This window comes from Eschrichtius robustus, chromosome X (genome assembly GCF_028021215.1).
Source record: "Eschrichtius robustus isolate mEscRob2 chromosome X, mEscRob2.pri, whole genome shotgun sequence".
NCBI classification, from domain to species: domain Eukaryota; kingdom Metazoa; phylum Chordata; class Mammalia; order Artiodactyla; family Eschrichtiidae; genus Eschrichtius; species Eschrichtius robustus.
The window spans coordinates 135649978-135667236 of record NC_090845.1 but is presented as its reverse complement, the minus strand read 5'-3'; the positions used below and the strand labels follow the sequence as shown (position 1 = coordinate 135667236).

At 42.9% G+C, this 17259-nt stretch overlaps 1 protein-coding gene across 1 annotated transcript in view; it reads left to right on the top strand.

Annotated features, from left to right (window-relative positions):
* The first annotated feature begins 5290 nt into the window (after positions 1-5290).
* The window catches only part of GAB3 (GRB2 associated binding protein 3), a 61378-nt gene continuing 49409 nt past the window's right edge, over positions 5291-17259 (top strand). The window contains exon 1 of the mRNA XM_068533164.1: positions 5291-5373. Coding sequence (XP_068389265.1) covers positions 5302-5373 — 72 coding nt within the window. The 5' untranslated portion in view covers positions 5291-5301. The remainder of the gene's footprint in view (positions 5374-17259) is intronic.

Below are 17259 nucleotides of genomic sequence, written 5' to 3'. Positions count from 1 at the left end.
AGTAGCAAATATTTCACCACAGAGCGAAAGATAAGCCCCATAAAAATTCAGGGGCCCAAAACTTTCATGAAGTTTCTGGGCACCAGTGGACTGAAGCATATTGGCATTGTCCCTCCAAAGAGAAAAACAAGTTGCTGTACCTTGAACCCACTGTCACGAAGAAAGAAGTACAATGCTTGGTGGGCCCCTTTCTGGGGGTGGCATACCCCATGTGGATGCTTTTATACCTTTGTCAAAAACCAGTTGGGTAAATTTATGTGGGTCTATTTCTGGGTTCTCTACTCCGTTCCATTTATCTATGTGTTTATTCCTCTACCAATATCACACAATCTTGATCACTGTAGTTATATGATGAGCCTTGAAATTGTGTACAGAGATTTATGTGTTGATCTTGTATCCTGCAACCCTGTAAAGCTCACTTATTAGTTATGGGAGTTTTTCATGTAGATCCCTTTGGATTTTCTATGAAGACAATTATATCACCTGCAAATGAAGACACTTTTAATTCTTCTTCCCAATCTGTGTGCCTTTTGTTTCTTTCTTTCTTTTTCTTTTTTTTCCTTATTGCACTGGCTAGAACTTCCAACACTACGTTAAATAAGAGTAGTGAGAGCACATAGCCTTACCTTGTTCCCAACCATAGGGGAAATTGCCCAGTTTTTCACCATTTAAGTATGAAGTTAGTCATATGATGTTAGTCGTATGTCTTCCATAGATGTTCTTTAACAAGTTGAGGAAATTCCCCCCTATTCCTAGTTTTATGAGAGTTTTGGTCATGAATTGATATTGGGTTTGGCAAATGTTTGTTCTGCATCAGTTGATATAATCATGTGACTTTTCCTCTTTTGCTTGTCAATATGGTGGATATCACTGATTGATTTTCATATACTGAATGAGCCTTGCATCTCTGGGATAAACCCCACCTGGTCATGGTGTATAATTCTTTTTGTTTGCAGATTTTACTTGTGAATTTTACATTATTGGCCTTTCACACACATGTATAGCTATCTCCTCATGTTTGTCCCTCATCCAGAAATTGGAGAAGAATTTTCTTTTCAAATTTTCTCTCTTTTCACAGAGAATAAGTTAGCTGCATGGCCACTTTGCCCCACATAACATAATTAAAATAGAAACTCTTCCTTAATAGTGGACATTTATTTTCATAAATCCTCCTAGTTACAAGATTTACAGTACTTAAAGAACTGCCAAACTAAACCTTTTTTTTTTTTTTGGTTGGGGAGCCTTCCTCTTTTTTGTTTTTTAAAAAATGTTATTTATTCATTTATTTTATTGAAGTATAGTTGATTTACAATATCGTGTTAGTTTCAGATGTACAGCACAGTGATTCAGTTTTATATATATATATATATATATATATATATATATATATATATATATATATATATAATTTTTCAGATTCTTTTCCATTATAGGTTAATACAAGATATTGAATATAGTTCCCTGTGCTATACAGTAGGTCCTTGTTAGTTATCTATTTCAAACTAAACCTATTTTATTTTATTTTTTTAAACATCTTTATTGGAGTATAATTGCTTTACGATGGTGTGTTAGTTTCTGCTTTATAACAAAGTGAATCAGCTATACATATACATATATCCCCATATCTCCTCCCTCTTGTGTCTCCCTCCCACCCTCCCTATCCCACCCTTCTAGGTGGTCACAAAAGCACTGAGCTGATCTCCCTGTGCTATGCAGCTGCTTCCCACTAGCTATCTGTTTTACATTTGGGAGTGTATATAAGTCCATGCCACTCACTTCGTCCCAGCTTACCCTTCCCCCTCCGCTTGTCCTCAAGTCCATTCTCTACGTCTGCATCTTTATTCCTGTCCTGCCCCTAGGTTCTTCATAACCATTTGTTTTTTAGATTCCATATATATGTGTTAGCATACGGTATTTGTTTTTCCTAAACCTATTTTAAATAAATGAGAAATGGGTAAGCCACAAAGGGAATCCAGGTTCTAAAAAACCACTTGCTATTCAAATTATCTAGTCTCCCCAGGCTGGAGTGCAAACAAGCCATCCTCTGACTCTCTGTCATCATCTCGGATGAATGGAACTTGATTGTTTCGACAATCATGGTGAACATCATGCTGGGCCATTACACCGAAGACATCATGCTTACTGCACCTGGTGGACGAGAGGTAGCAGAGATGCTTCGTTAGGACACCTGTATGCCAGAGTGTGGGAGACAAAGCCCATGAAAACTCAAGAGACTGACCCTTAGTGATGTTTTGAGATGGTCTGGACCATACTGGATATTCAGTAAGTTGCTGCACTTCATACCACCTACCACTCAGAAAGGGGCACGGCATTTGGTGGGGCTCTTCAGATTCTGTAGGCAACATATACGACATGAAATTGTGCCACCAGTGCTTCAGCAAGTAATCTGTAAGGTGACGTGTTTTTAGTGGAACCCCAGGCAAGGAAAGTCTCTGCGGCAGGTACCGGCCACTCGACGCACTGCAATGTTACACGGAGTTTTGGCAAGTCCTAAAAGGAGAAACAGACCGTGGATTCCTGGAGTTTTGAAGGAAATCATGCCCTCTACTGCCACCGTATTTTCCTTTTGATCAACCTCTGTGGCCCCTGCTGTGGGTGACACTCTTTCTCTTGACTCCCACGTGTAACCTCATAGGTCTGTTGGTCAGGGTCTCCGGAGGAAGCAAATGGGAGGCTCTATGGGTTGAACGGAGGAGAATCTAACGGGGAGATTGTTTACGGAGGTTAAAGGAATCAGCAGGGGTGAGGCTGCCCTCCCGGGAGCTGCCATCAGTTGATGGGGTCACGGCCACTGTCACTGCCACTGCTAAGTACTCTGCCTGTCCACAGCAGAGACCCACACCGAGTGCCCAGTAAGGTAGCCTTCCCTGGGGGACAAGCCCACCACCTTGTGGCGACTGATGAAATCAGACCACATCTATAGGGAAGGGGCCGCAATTTGTCCTCACTTGCATATGTACTTATCATGAGCTACCTTTCTGCTGGCATGGCCACCCGTAGACTTACTGTCCTGCATTCACTTTCACAATATTTCACATAACAGTGCTTCCGACCAAGGCAATCACTATAAGACACAAGACGTGTGCTACGTGCTGACACTGAGGGATTGCCCTGAAGCCCCTGGCCTGAGAGGATCGGTGCTGGTCAGTCTAGTGAAGGCTCACTTCCTACACTAGTTGGGTGAAAAGACACTGAAAGGGGGAGGTGAGCTGGTGGCCACTATGTGGTGCTGTTTCTCCTTAGCCAGAATCCACGGGCCCACGAATCGAGAAGTGGGAAGGACTCCTCTCACCATCACACCTAATCATCTACTCCCAGGGTGGAGCAGCTTGGAGCTCTGTTGGTTTCCAAGGTAGGAATGCTTCAACCAGGACCCAAACGCTGGTTCCATCATACTGCAAGTTGATATTGCCATCTGGCCATTTAGGGTTCTTTATGCCACTGAACCACAGGTCTACTGAGCAGGCTTGGATGGTTGACATTGATTACCAAGTTGGAACAGGGTCACTGTTATACCATGGGATTGGGAAGGACTATGTCTTAAATCCAAGGGACCCTCTGGGGCATCTCCTACTACTGTCACGTCCAGGCAGGACCACTAAGGATTCAGGCTCAGTGGGAATAAAGGTTTGGTTGACTTACCAGGTAAAGAATTCTGACCAGCTGAGGCTGGAGAGCAAAAGGAGGACAGGGACGGTAGTGAAGAAGGAAGTTATAAAGACCAATGCAATTATGATCTCAAGGTCAGTTATAGAAAGGAGAATTGTAGTAGCTGTGTGTGCGCGTCTGTGTGTGTGTGTGTGTGTGTGTGTGTGTGTGGTGAACATATAAACTTTTCCCATATTCCTTCTCTCCAGATTTTATGTATGTCAAATAAAGGCTGATAGAGGTTAGCTTTATGTTTTTCTTTAGGTTTTAGGATATTGAAGTGAGGTGGTGTCTGAACTAGAGATGGCTACAGTGACGGATGGGCCTTTTGGTGTCCTGTTTTAGGGAGTGCTTTTTAGTTTTGTAGGAGGGATAGGATAGCAGTATTATTTTGCCTGGAGTGAGTTGCTGTTGCTTTCAGCGCCCACAGACTCCCAATGCTCCAGCACTTCCATTGATTTTATAAGCACCTTCTTCCCTAAATTAAATCCCTTTCTGCTTGAAACACCTAGAGCAAACTCTGTTCCCTCCACTGAACCCTGACTGATTACAGAACAACACATGAACCCTACCATACAAGAGTCATCGCTCCGTGGAAATTTCAGATGTATGGTAGGAGGCTGAGAAGTCTTTTTGTAAGTCAAAGAAATGATGTGGCATTTGTTACTTCCAAGTGTCACTTCTAAGGGAGAGGCGTCACACCGAGGGAGAAGAGCACTACAGGTCAGGGAGCTGGCCAGGTGACGCCACACATCCCTCGGATTAGCATTGTGGATGCGGCCCCGAAGTTTGGTATCCGTGCTTTGCTGTTTATACAGTGTGTTCCTAAAGGGCAGAGTGTGCCCTGAAGGGCAGCACAGACAGGCCTGGCTGCCTCTCAGCTGAGTTCCTACTTGTGCGGCTTTGGAGGGTGATATGATCCTGTTTCTCAGTTTACTCACCTGCACAACTGAGATCATGGTCAAGCCCACTTGATAGTGTGTGTGGATCCAGGGAGCTAATGCCTGTTCGGTGGTTAGCATACTCACCGGCCCTGCAGCCGCAGGTCTGCGTGAGTGTCGTGTGCGTGGCAGTTACTTGCCGGGCTCAGCACACCGCCTGCACCATCATTCTTGGATCCATGTTTTAAAGGCTTCGGGTCAAAGAGACTGCAAACAGCACTTCCAGTTTTGAACCTTTTGATTCTGGATGATTTGGATTTAGTTTTGCTGCAGAGCTCATCCCCGGATAAAGAGATCTTCGGGGGAGGGGCACAGCAGAAGCAGTAATTTGCAAACCATCAAGTGGAAACGGGAAGTCAAGGGGCAGTTAGGCTTTTCTTTGTCCCTAAGCATTGACATCGCAGGTGCGGGGTCTAGGTTTCGGCTCTCGTGACCCCGAGGCCCGGGCACCAGACCTTCAGACGCGGCCGACCGCGGGCGGGGGCGAGGGCGGCGGGGGGCCGGCTCCAGCCCGCAGGGCTTTCCTGCCCGAGGCCGGGGTGGCGCCCGGCCCCTCCGGGCGGGGGTCGCGGGGCCGCGGGGGCGGCGCTGGGAGGGCGGGCGGGCTGCAGGCGCTGGGCCCGCCCCGCCGGCATCCCCGCCGACTTCCTCCCGCCGCGGGCGCCGGCCCAGCCGGAGGAAGCGCGGCACGATGAGCGCGGGCGACGCCGTGTGCACGGGCTGGCTCGTCAAGTCGCCCCCCGAGAGGAAGCTGCAGCGCTACGTGAGTAGGGGCGTCGCCGCGCGTCCTCGGGGCCCCGGGTGGCCGCGGGGTGGCCTCGGAGTGGCCCGGGAGCCCTGCGCTCGGGCTGCGGGCGAGGCCGGCGGACGGAAAGCGAGACCGCACGTCGAGCCGGAGCGCGCCGAGCCGACGGGAGGGAGGCGGGTGGGGCGAGCCCGGGCGCCCGTCTCGGTGCGGGAGCGGCCGGGGGGACCGCCCGAGAGAGCGGCCCTGTCGCCGTGCCGCGGCGGGGGAGAGGGACGGGGAGCCCGGGACGCGCCGCCTGCACGGGGCAGGCGCGGAGGCTCCGCTTTCCCGCGGGGCCGCGAGCACCGTCTTCCCGCGGAGGTGCCATCGGACACGACCGTCCGCAGCCTTCCTCGGGTTGTCGCTTCTCAGCTTCTCCTTTCTGCGGACACCGCTCTTTTCGAGAACCTCCGGGAACCATGGGCTTTTGCTAGGATGAGACAAGGGGCGCTCGGGAGAGCACACCTTAAATGTACGAGCCACAGCTCGAACATTCATTATGTCCACCCGCGTCCTCGGGACAAGGTCTTTACAACGTACAGCTGCTCAGACCCCTTTCTCCATTGACCCGGGACTACACTAGTGTCCGCCTCTTGCGACTCTTTGCGAAGTTTTTTGCCGTTTGTTCCGCTGAGCAGCGTTTTAGAGGCATGTTCCACTTAGCGTGCAGATGCCATAGATGTAGACACACCTAGATTCTTCTGATTACTACCACTGTTTACCTTCATCATTCTTCTTGAGTCCCCGAGTCTATAAACACGAGGTCCACTATTTCTCAGCCTCTAAGGCACCCAGCTGCTTCGCTAACGGTGCATCTGCTTTGAAGACTCACTGATACTCAGGGTGAGGGTCTGTCACAGAGCAGCACTTGCAAAGCCAGCTCGAGGTAGCTTTCCTTGTTGCCCTTTGGAACGTGAGACATCTTAAATGTTTACTGCATATTGTCAGATGATGCAGGAAGGTGCTGAACCTGGAGTGCAAAGTTCGTGGCAGATTTTTTTCCAGTCCTGTTTTCTATCTTGTCCTGACCAGACTGGCTTAGGAAACTTTATTAGTACTTCATCCACCTCGGGAAGGCATGGGTGTCCACACCTGTTATTACATGTGCTTCGTTCTCTTGAGGTGCAATGGAGGTGTGGCAGGCGTGGACTTTGCACAGCTTGTAGGCGTGTGGGGCGTGTGATGGGGTGGTGAAGGAGGAGACTTAGGACACAAGACTACCTAGATGTCATCGTACCAACACTCCAAGACATAAACCTGGGCCTCTCAGGCTAAGGTTGGGAACTTTTTATAATGAGGGACATAGTCGTTTCGGCAGTCGATGCTCTTTGGTTGAAAGGAGTCCCTGAAACACCCCCCAAAGTCAGTTTCCGCTCGTCTCTTAAGTTCTGCAGGAATCCCGTATTGCCACTAGATGGCGATCATTTGTCAGTGCTCACAAGCCGCTTTTCACTCAGATCTGTCGGGAGTGCTCATTCCGTCTTCCTTTTAATTGAGCACCAGCTCTGAACCAGGCCCTAGGCCATTGGCTAGAGAGAGCAAAAGAGGCTTGATCCCTGTCCTCAAGAAGTCCAGAGTCTCACACCTGTTACACAATGACATAGCGAAACTACTCAGTGGCACAACTAGGGCAATAACTTAGTTCTTTGCGCTGCCAGCCAAGTAGCTCTCTGTTAATGTTTGTGAACCACAGATGGAAGCTAAGTCTGTATTTAGGTAAGTCCTTCAGTCGGAGGTAAGCTTGTGTTTCATTCTCGAATCTATGAAAGAAAGAAAGTTAGTTTTATCACTGCTCTTTAAAATTTAAATTTAACTATAGTTAATTTACAATACTGTGTTACTTTCAGCTGTACACCTTCAGATTTTTTTCATTATAGGTTATTACAAGATATTGAATATAGTTCCCTGTGCCATACAGTAGGTCTTTGTTGTTTATCTATTTTATATATAGTGGTGTGTATTTACTAATCCTGAACTCCTAACTTATCCCCTACCCTTCCCCTTTGGTAGTCATAAGTTTGTTTTCTATGGCTGTGAGTCTATTTCTGTTTTGTAAGTTCATTTGTATTTTTTTTTTTTAGATTCCACATATAAGTGAAATCATATGGTATTTGGCCTTCTTTGACTTACTTCACTTAGTATGATAATCTCTAGGTCCATCCATGTTGCTGCAAATATTTCATTCTTTTTTATGGCCGAGTAATATTCTATTGTAGATATATGTACCACATCTTCTTTATCCATTCCTCTGTCAATGGACATTTAGGTTGTTTCCATGTCTTGGCTACTGTGAACAGTGCTGCTATGAACTCTGGGGTGCGTGTATCTTTTTGAATTAGACTTTTCATCGTTTCCAGATATATGCCCAGGAGTGGGATTGCTGGATCATATAGTAGCTCTATTTCTACTTTCTTAAGGAGCCTCCATACTGTTCTCCATAGTGGCTGCACCAGTCTACATTTCCACCAACAGTGTAGGAGGGTTCCCTTTTCTCCACACCCTCTCCAGCATTTATTGTTTGTAGACTTTTTGCCATTCTGACAGGTGAATTACTGCTCTTTTAAAAGATAGTTGATTCTTTTCTGTTTTTTGTTTCACAAATATACAAACTTATTCTTATAAACAGCCAAATGATCTAGGAATAAATACAGTAAAAGGCGAAAGACCCTCTTTAATTTTCCCCACATCCTACTCTTCCTGTGCACCCCTCCTCATTCCCTTCCACGCCCCTCCCTAGGGATGACAACTGTTAGAAGTTTGGTTAGTGTTATTCTTTAAAAATTTCGAAGAAGATACAATTTTCTTTTTGCACAAATGAGATCATACTATACAAACTGTCCTGCGATTTTCTTTTTTCACAACAATCCTGGACATCTTTCCAAGTTAGTACGTATAGATTTGCTTCATTCTTTGAAACCATTGCCTAACATTCCTGGTCATAGACGTAACATATTTTAACAATTTCTCTGTTGATGAACAGTTATCTTGCTTTTATTTTCTCAACTTTAAAGAATGCTGTAACGGTGATGATAATAAAATTATAATAATTCACATTTATTGAGTGGCTGTATGTGCCAGGCACTGCACTAAGGACTTTATTTGAATTATCTCATTTAGTCTTCAAAACAACACTAAGATCCAGGTACTGCTTTTATCTCTGCATACAAGTTCTTTGTTGGATATATAATTTGTAAATATTTTCTACCAGGCTATAGTTTGTCTTTTCTTTCTCTTTACAGTATCTTTTATAGAACAGAGATTTTAAAGTTTTGATTAAGTCCAATTTGTCCATTTTTCTTTTGTGGATCATGTTTACTGTCAAATCTAAGAACTCTTGCCTAACCCTAGATCCTGAAGATTTTCTCCTGTGTTTTTTTTCCTAAAAAATTTATAGTTTTACACTTTAGACCAATGATTCATTTGGGTTAAAAATTGTGTACAAGGTGTAACATTTGTGTTGTGACTCATTTTCTTGCAAACCAATTACATTTATTGAACAAACTGTCTTTATTCCATTGAATTACTTTTGCAGCTTTGTTAAAAATCAATTGGTCATTTTTTAAAAAATTAATTTATTTTTGGCTGTGTTGGGTCTTTGTTTCTGTGCGAGGGCTTTCTCTAGTTGTGGCGAGCGGGGGCCACTCTTCATCGCAGTGTGCGGGCCTCTCACTATCGCGGCCTCTCTTGTTGTGGAGCACAGGCTCCAGACACAAAGGCTCAGTAGTTGTGGCTCACGGGCCTAGTTGCTCCGCGGCATGTGGGATCCTCCCAGACCAGGGCTCGAACCCGTGTCCCCTGCATTGGCAGGCAGATTCTCAACCACTGTGCCACCAGGGAAGCCCCAATTGGTCATATTTATGTAAGTCTATTTCTATGTTCTCTAGTCTGTTCCCTTTATGTCTTTGTTCATCTTTATGCTAACACCGTGCTGTTTTGATGACAAGAACTTTATAATAATTCTTGAAATCAGGCAGTTTTAGCCCTCCAACTTTGTTTATCTTTTCGGAGTTGTTTTGGCTATTGTTGGTCGTTTGCTTTTCCATACCAGTTTTAGAATTCGTTTGTCAGTTGATTTTTGTTTATTAACCTTGTATCCTGCAACTTTGCTAAACTCACTTATTTATAGCTTGAACTTTCAATACTATCAATATTGTATAAAAATGATGAGAACAGACATCCTTGATTTTTCTTGATCTGAGGGGGAAAGCATTTAGTCTTTCACCTTTTAAGCACATTAGCCGTAGGCTTTTTGTGGGTGCCTTTTCTCAGGCCGAAGTTCCCTTGTATTGCTAGTTTGCTGAAACTTTTTATCGTGAATTGGATTTGTTAAGTGCCTTTCTTGCATGTGTAAAAATAATAATATGCTTTTTCTTCATTTTTTTTTTTTTTGTCTGTTACTATGGTGAATTATTCTGATTGATTTTTGTATCTGGAGCCAGCTTTGAGTTCCTGGGATAAACTTCACTTGGTTGTGATGTTTTATCCTTTTCATGTTTTTGGGTTTTTTAAAATAAATTTATTTTATTTTATTTTTGGCTGCGTTGGGTCTTCATTGCTGCATGCGGGCTTTTCTCTGGTTGCGGCGAACGGGGGCTACTCTTCATTGTGGTGCAAAGGCTTCTCATTGCGGTGGCTTCTCTTGTTGGGAGCATGGGCTCTAGGCACGTGGGCTTCAGTAGCTGTGGCACGCAGGCTCAGTAGTTGTGGCTCGTGGGCTCTAGAGCACAGGCTCAGTAGTTGTGGTGCATGGGCTTAGTTGCTCCACAGCATGTGGGATCTTCCCGGATCAGGGTTCGAACCCGTGTCTCCTGCATTGGCAGGTGGATTCTTAACTACTGCACCACCAGGGAAGCCCCTTTTCATGTATTGCTGGATTTAATTTGCTAATATTTTGCTGAGGGTATTTGTGACTTTGTTCATGAGGGATATTGGTCTGTAGTTTTTCTTTTTTGTACTATCTTTCTCTGGTTTTGACATTAGCATAATGCTGGTAACCACTACTCTCTTCTCTGTATCTATGTGTTTGTTTTTGTATGTTTTGTTTGATTTGTTTATTGTATTCCACATATGAGTGAAATCATATGGTATTTGGTATTTGTCTTTCACTTATTTCACTTAGCATAATACCCTCTAGGGCCATCCGTGTGGTTGCAAATGGCAAGATTTCAGTCTTTTTCATGGCTGAGTAATATTCCATTGTGTATGTATACACATCTTTATCCATTCATCCATCAATGGGCACTTAGGTTGTTTCCAAATCTTGCCTGTTGTAAAGAATGCTGCAATGAATATAGGGGTGCAGATACCTTTTCTAACTAGTGTTTTCATGTTCTTCAGTTAGTATTTATACTCACTGTATTTTACAAATAGTTAATCAATTGATTCAACACCATTTGTTGAAGAGTCCTTCCTCTATATAAATTTTCATTATATGTTGCCAGAGAGAGTGTATTTTTAAGGAATATATGCATGTGATTCAAAATCAAAGCATATTAAAGTATATACAGTGAAAAGTAAGTTTCCCCCTCCAGCTGCAAGCATTGCGGATTTTCCTTCCAGATATATTCCATGCGTATACAAGCATATTTTTTGAACAAATGGTAGTATACTATATTCACTATTTTATAACCCGCTTTCTTAATATATTTTGGGGATTGTTCCATATCAGCACATAGAGATCTTTCTCATTATCTTTAACAACTTCATAATATTTCACTGTGTGGAGCTACTATGATAGACCTTTTCTTGTTTCCAGTCCCATGCTACTATAAACAATGCTGCCGTGAATATCTTTGTACATTGGTCTGTGGAGTCATGTGCAATTAATTCTGCTTGTAAAAAAATGCTTAGAAGTGGAATTTCTTAGTCGAAGTGTATGTGAATGTAAAATGCCAATAGATATCAAAGTGCTTGTCTCTCTGCAACGCCCCAAATATATAGTGTATTATCAAACGTTTTGATCTTTTTAAAGTCAATAGTTGATAAATGGTATTTTATTTTACTTGAATTTCTTTATGAGTGAGGTTGAGCATCTTTTCATGTACAAAAGACATTTGTATTTATGTTTGTACAGCATGATTTTAATTGCAACCTAAGTCTTCAATCCTTTCATGGGTCTGTTTTGGGGCAGTTTTGTTCAGTTGCTTCTTCTGCTTTTATCTCAGCTTTTAAACTGTTATTGAATAAGTATCACACTTACATGATTCAAATATGAAAAATCTCACCCTCACCTCTGTCTTCATCCATCTTAATTGCCCTTAGCCCTCAAGTAACTATTTCTCTTAGTTTTTTCCTTCACACTTCCAGTATTTCTTTCTATAAATACGAGGACATATGTACATAGCTTCTCATCCTCCACTTTCTTACACAATATCCCATTCTATATCTTAGTCTGTTCATTTAAGAAGACATACAGACAAGCACAGGGAACTCTACTCAGAGATCTATGGTGACCTAAATGGGAAGTAAATCTAAAAAAGAGGGGACATATGTATACATATAGCTGATTCACCTTGCTGTACAGCAGAAGATAACACAAAATTGTAAAGCAGCCATACTCCAATAAAAAAAAAAAAGAAGACATACAGACAGCCAGCAAGCACATGAGAAGATGCTCAACATCACTAATCATCAGGGAAAAGCAAATCAAAACCGCAGTGAGATATCCCCTCACACCTGTCAGAATGGCCTTCATCAAAAGACAAGAGATAAGTGTTGGTGAGGGTGTGGAGAAAAGGGAAGCCTCCTGCACTGTTGGTGAGAATGTAAATTGGTGCAGCCACTATGGAGAACAGTATGGAGATTCCCCCCCAAATTAAAAATAGAACACCATATGATCAACCAATTCCACTTCTGGATATTTATCCAAAGAAAACGAAAACACTAACGTGAAAAGATATCTGCACCCCCATGTTCATTGCAGCATTATTTACAATATTCAAGGTGGGTGTGGAAGCAACCTAAGTGCCCATCAACAGATGAATGGATAAAGATGTGGTACATACATATACATACAATGGGATATTACTCAGCCATAAGAAAGAGTGACATCTTGCCATTTGCAGCGACAAGGATGGAACTTGAGGGCATTATGCTAAGTGAAGTAAGTCAGATAGGGAAAGACAAATGCCATGTGATCTCACTTTTATGTAAAATCTTAAAAAACAAAAAAGTTGAACAGGAACTCAAAGATACAGAGAACAGATTGGTGGGGGATGGTGGTTGGGGGGTGAAATGGGAGAAGGTGGGCCAAAGGTCCAGACTCGCAGTTATAAAATAAATAAGTCCTAAGGATATAATATACAGCATCCCGACTATAGCTAGTAACACTGAATTGTATACATGAAAGTTGCTAAGAGAGTAGATCTTGAAAATTCTCAAACAAAAATTTTGTTCTAGAATTCTGCCCATGTCAGTGACCAGAGATCTTCACTATTTTTGACAGCTGTACAGTGTCCTGCTGTGTGGCTGTAGCGTGTTTATTCAACCAGTTCCCTATTTTGGACACCTGAGTTGTTTCCACTCTTTTGATTTTACAACCATTGCCACAACTAGTAGCATGGTATATGTGACATTTTGCACTTGTGCAGGTATATCTGTATGATTCCCAGAGCTGGGATTGCTGGGGCTATGAATCTATAAATTTAGTAGACATTAACGAATGTTCCATTTTGCATTCCTTCCAGCATGTGTTGTTCAACTTTGGGATTTTTGCCATCTGATAGGTGAGAAATGGTATTTCTGTGTCGTTTTAATTTGCAGTTCTTTTATTCAGAGGGAGGTTGAACATTTCTTGACATGTTTATTTTCCTGTGTGCTCTTTCTCCATTGTTGGTCTTTTTAGTCACAATTTCTGAGAGGTGATTAGTCCTTTGTGAGAAGAGATATGTATACATTTCCCCGGCTTGTCACTTGTATTTTGACTCTGCTTATGTTATTTGTGTGTGTGTGTGTGCAAAAGATAAAAGTGTATCTAGTAGAATGTGTCAATATTTTCTTTTACAGCTTCTGGATTCTCAGTCAGATTTAGGAAGGCCTTTTCCCCTCCCTGGTTTTTAAAGGAATTCACCTGTGGTTTCTTCTGGTGCTTGTATGGTTTTGTTTGTTTGTTTTTAATTTATTTATTTTATTTATCTATTTTTTGGCTGTGTTGGGTCTTCGTTGCTGTGCGCGGGCTTTCTCTAGTTGCAGTGAGCAGGGGCTACCCTTCGTTGTGGTGTGCGGGCCTCTCATTGCAGTGGCTTCTCTTGTGGAGCACGGGCTCTAGACCGCAGGCTCAGTAGTTGTGGCGCACGGGCTTAGTTGCTCCGTGGCCTGTGGGATCTTCCCGGACCAGGGCTCGAACCCGTGTGCCCTGCATTGGCAGGCGGATTCTTAACCACTGCGCCACCAGGGAAGCCCCTTGTTTTGTTTTATTCATTTTTTTCCCTGAGTGTTCAGGTATATTGAGGGCATGGGGGTCTACAGGGGGGACCCAAGTGCCTGCAGGTGGCCGGGGATGGGGTCTCCAAAACCTGGGTTGACTTGAAAGCGTGACCCTCAGCTCCATCCCACCAAGCCTTTGGGTGTGGCCCCATCAGGGCAGCGACTTTGCACATTTCTTGCCCTTCAGGCAAGGCCCACGGCCATTCTTCCCCAGGGAGGTCACCTGCTCAGCGCTTAGGGCACTTGGGTGCCGAGTCTGGGGCAGGCAGCTGGATGGCAGCAGACAGGAGCCCCGGACTGTGTGTTTCATTTTTTACATTGAGATTTGGGATCCATTTGGAGTTTATCCTGGTGCAGATGTAAGGAATGGATCCGACTTTATTTTTTTCCAAATGGCTGTACAGTTTTGCCAGCACTACTTATTAAAAAGTTCATCTGTATCCCCACTGATTTGAGATACTGCCCTTCTTTATCATATATGAAATTCCCACATTTATTTCTGGTTCAATTTCTGGTTCAACTTCCATTGGTCCCTCTGTCAATTCATGTGCCATTATTAAGCTGTTTTCATTATAGAGGTTTTACAGTTGATTTGAATAGTGAGTGATATGGCTAGTCCCCCTTTATTGTTCTTTTTTTGGAGTTTTTAGAGTTATAGAGTTTTAAGAGTTTTTAGAGTTTAGTTTGGCTAGTTTTGATTTAATTTTCCCGCATGAACTTGAGAATCGGCTTGCTTAATTTCAAAACAAAACCTGTTATTATTGGGGAGGAGGGTTAAGTTAGATTTTTAAATTAACTTAGAACTGACATTATGGTGTGGAGCCTTTCTATCCAAGTCAGCTTTTATGTCTTACAGGAGTATTTCCAAGTTTTTTTCACATTGGTCTTTACACAGTTCTTATTAGGCTTATGCCTGTTTGGGGTTTTTTGTTTGTTTGTTTGTTTGTATTCATAGGGCTATTGGTTTCTGTCTTCACCTGAATTCCTTAGAAAACAGAACTTGAGCCAAGGCTTATTTGCCAAGGCTTTGTTGGGGTTGTAATCTCAATGCAGTGAGAGTGATGGGAAAAGGGAAAAAAGGAAAGAACATGCAAATTCGTGTGTTACTGAGTTGGCCATGATTTCATGAGAAAACACAGCCACTGGTTGGGTCATTTGGATGGATTTGGACAGGCTCTGTAGAACCGACTCACCTTGAAACTGTCTTTTGCAACAAAGAAGGGAGATAAATGTATCTGCCAGTTCCCTTACGGCTCCTGTTTCTCAGTGTCTTTTGGGGCAGCCACTGGGAAAGCCAGTGTTTTTTGGCCTGGTGTCTCATCTGAATCCAGAAGTGGTGGAAGGAACTGGAGTATTTGAGGGTTCACTGGCTCGGGTCTGGGAAGGGTGGGAGGGTCTCTCAGCAGAGGCCATGGCTCCCCACTGAGTGAGCAGCTGGGCCTGGAAGGCAGGTGGCGCCAAGATGCACAAAATTGGGTCCAATATAATTCCAACATATTAATATTCTATCCTCTTACCTTTGAATTCTCTTACTTTTTGTAGTAGTTTTTCAGTTGATTCTTCTTTGGGGATTTCCTGTGTATACAATCATGTCATCCAAAAAAGAAAGAGTTTATTTATTTTTATTTTTTTTTTATTTGCCTGCGCCAGGTCTTAGTTGCGGCAGGCGGGATCTTTTAGTTGCGGCATGTGGGCTCTTTAGTTGTGGCGTGCAGGATCTAGTTCTCTGACTGGGGATGGAACCTGGGCCCCGTGCATTGGGAGCTTGGAGCTTAGCCACTGGACCACCAGGGAAGTCCCCAAAATAGAAAGAGTTTTACCACTTCCTTTTTCAATTCTTATGTATCTTGTTTTTTTTCCTCTTGTCCAAATGTGTTGGTTAACACCCCAATGTGAAACAGTAGTATTGACAATGGGCAAGCTTATTTTGATCTTGACTTTAATAGGCATGCCTTCAATGTTTTCCTATTAAGAAAAATATTAGAAGTTTATACCAATTGAACAACAAATCCCCATTTTCTTCTCCCTCTGTCCCCCAGTGACCACCATCCAATTCTCTGCTTCTATGAGTTTGACTGCTCTAGGGACCTCATATAAGTGGAATCATGCAGTATTTGTCCATTTGTGTCTGGCTTATGTCACTTAACATAATGTCCTCCAGGTTTATCCATATGTCACAAATGGCAGGATTGCCTTTTTTTTAAGGCTTAATAATATTCCATTGTATGGACATACCACATTTTCTTTATGCATTCATCCATCATCCAACACTTAGATTGTTTCCATGTCTTGGCTTTGTAAACAATGTTCTGATGGATGAACATGGGAGGACAGATATCTCTTTGAGATCCTGATTTCAATTCTTTTGAGCATATACCCGCAAGTGGAATTGCTGGCCTGTATTGGTATGAAGTTTCAGTTATACAAGATAAATTATTTCTAGAGATCTGCTGTACAGCATAATGCCTATAGCCAACAATACTATATTATGCACTTAAAAGTTGTTAGAGGGGTAGATATCATGTACGTGTTCTTACTGCACACACATTGACACACACACAAAGGAACACAGGAAAACTTTGGGAGGTGATGGATATGTCTACTACCTTGACTGTGGTGATGATTTCACAGGTGTCTACATATGTCAAACTCATCAAATTGTACACATTAGTTATGTACAGTTCTTTGTGTGCCAATTATACTTCAATAAAGCTGCTCTTTAAAAAAAGAAAAAGGGCTTCCCTGATAGTGCAGTGGTTAAGAATCCGCCTGCCAATGCAGGGGACACGGGTTCGAGCCGTGGTCCGGGAAGATCCCACATGCCGCAGAGCAATGAAGCCCGTGGGCTACAACTACTGAGCCTGCGCTCTAGAGCCCGTGAGCCACAGCTACTGAGCCCGCGAGCCACAACTACTGAAGCCCGCACGCCTAGAGCCCGTGCTCCACAACAAGAGAAGCCACCGCAATGAGAAGCCCACGCACCGCAACAAAGAGTAGCCCCTGCTCGCCACAACTAAAGAGAAAGCCCATGTGCAGCAACGAAGACCCAACACAGCCAAAGAATAAATATTTTTTAAAATCTTAAAAAAAATTATTTTTTAAATACTTAAAAAAAATTTTTTTTAAATACTTTAGAAAGAAAGAAAGAAAGAAAAATATTGACTTTGGGGCTAGGAGAATATATTTTCTTTATGTTAGTGAAATATTCTACAATTCCTGTATTACTGAGTTTTCTTTTTTTTAAATCAGAAGTCATTGCTGAATTTTATTAAGAAGTTTTTCTGCATTTCTAGTGATGGTCATATGACTTTTTCATTAAATCTGGCAAAGCAATGAATTCTATTAATAGATTATCTAATATTAGACCACCTTTACATTTCTGGCATAAGCCCCAGTTGGACAAGGTATATTTTTCATTGTGTTGTTGGATTATTCATA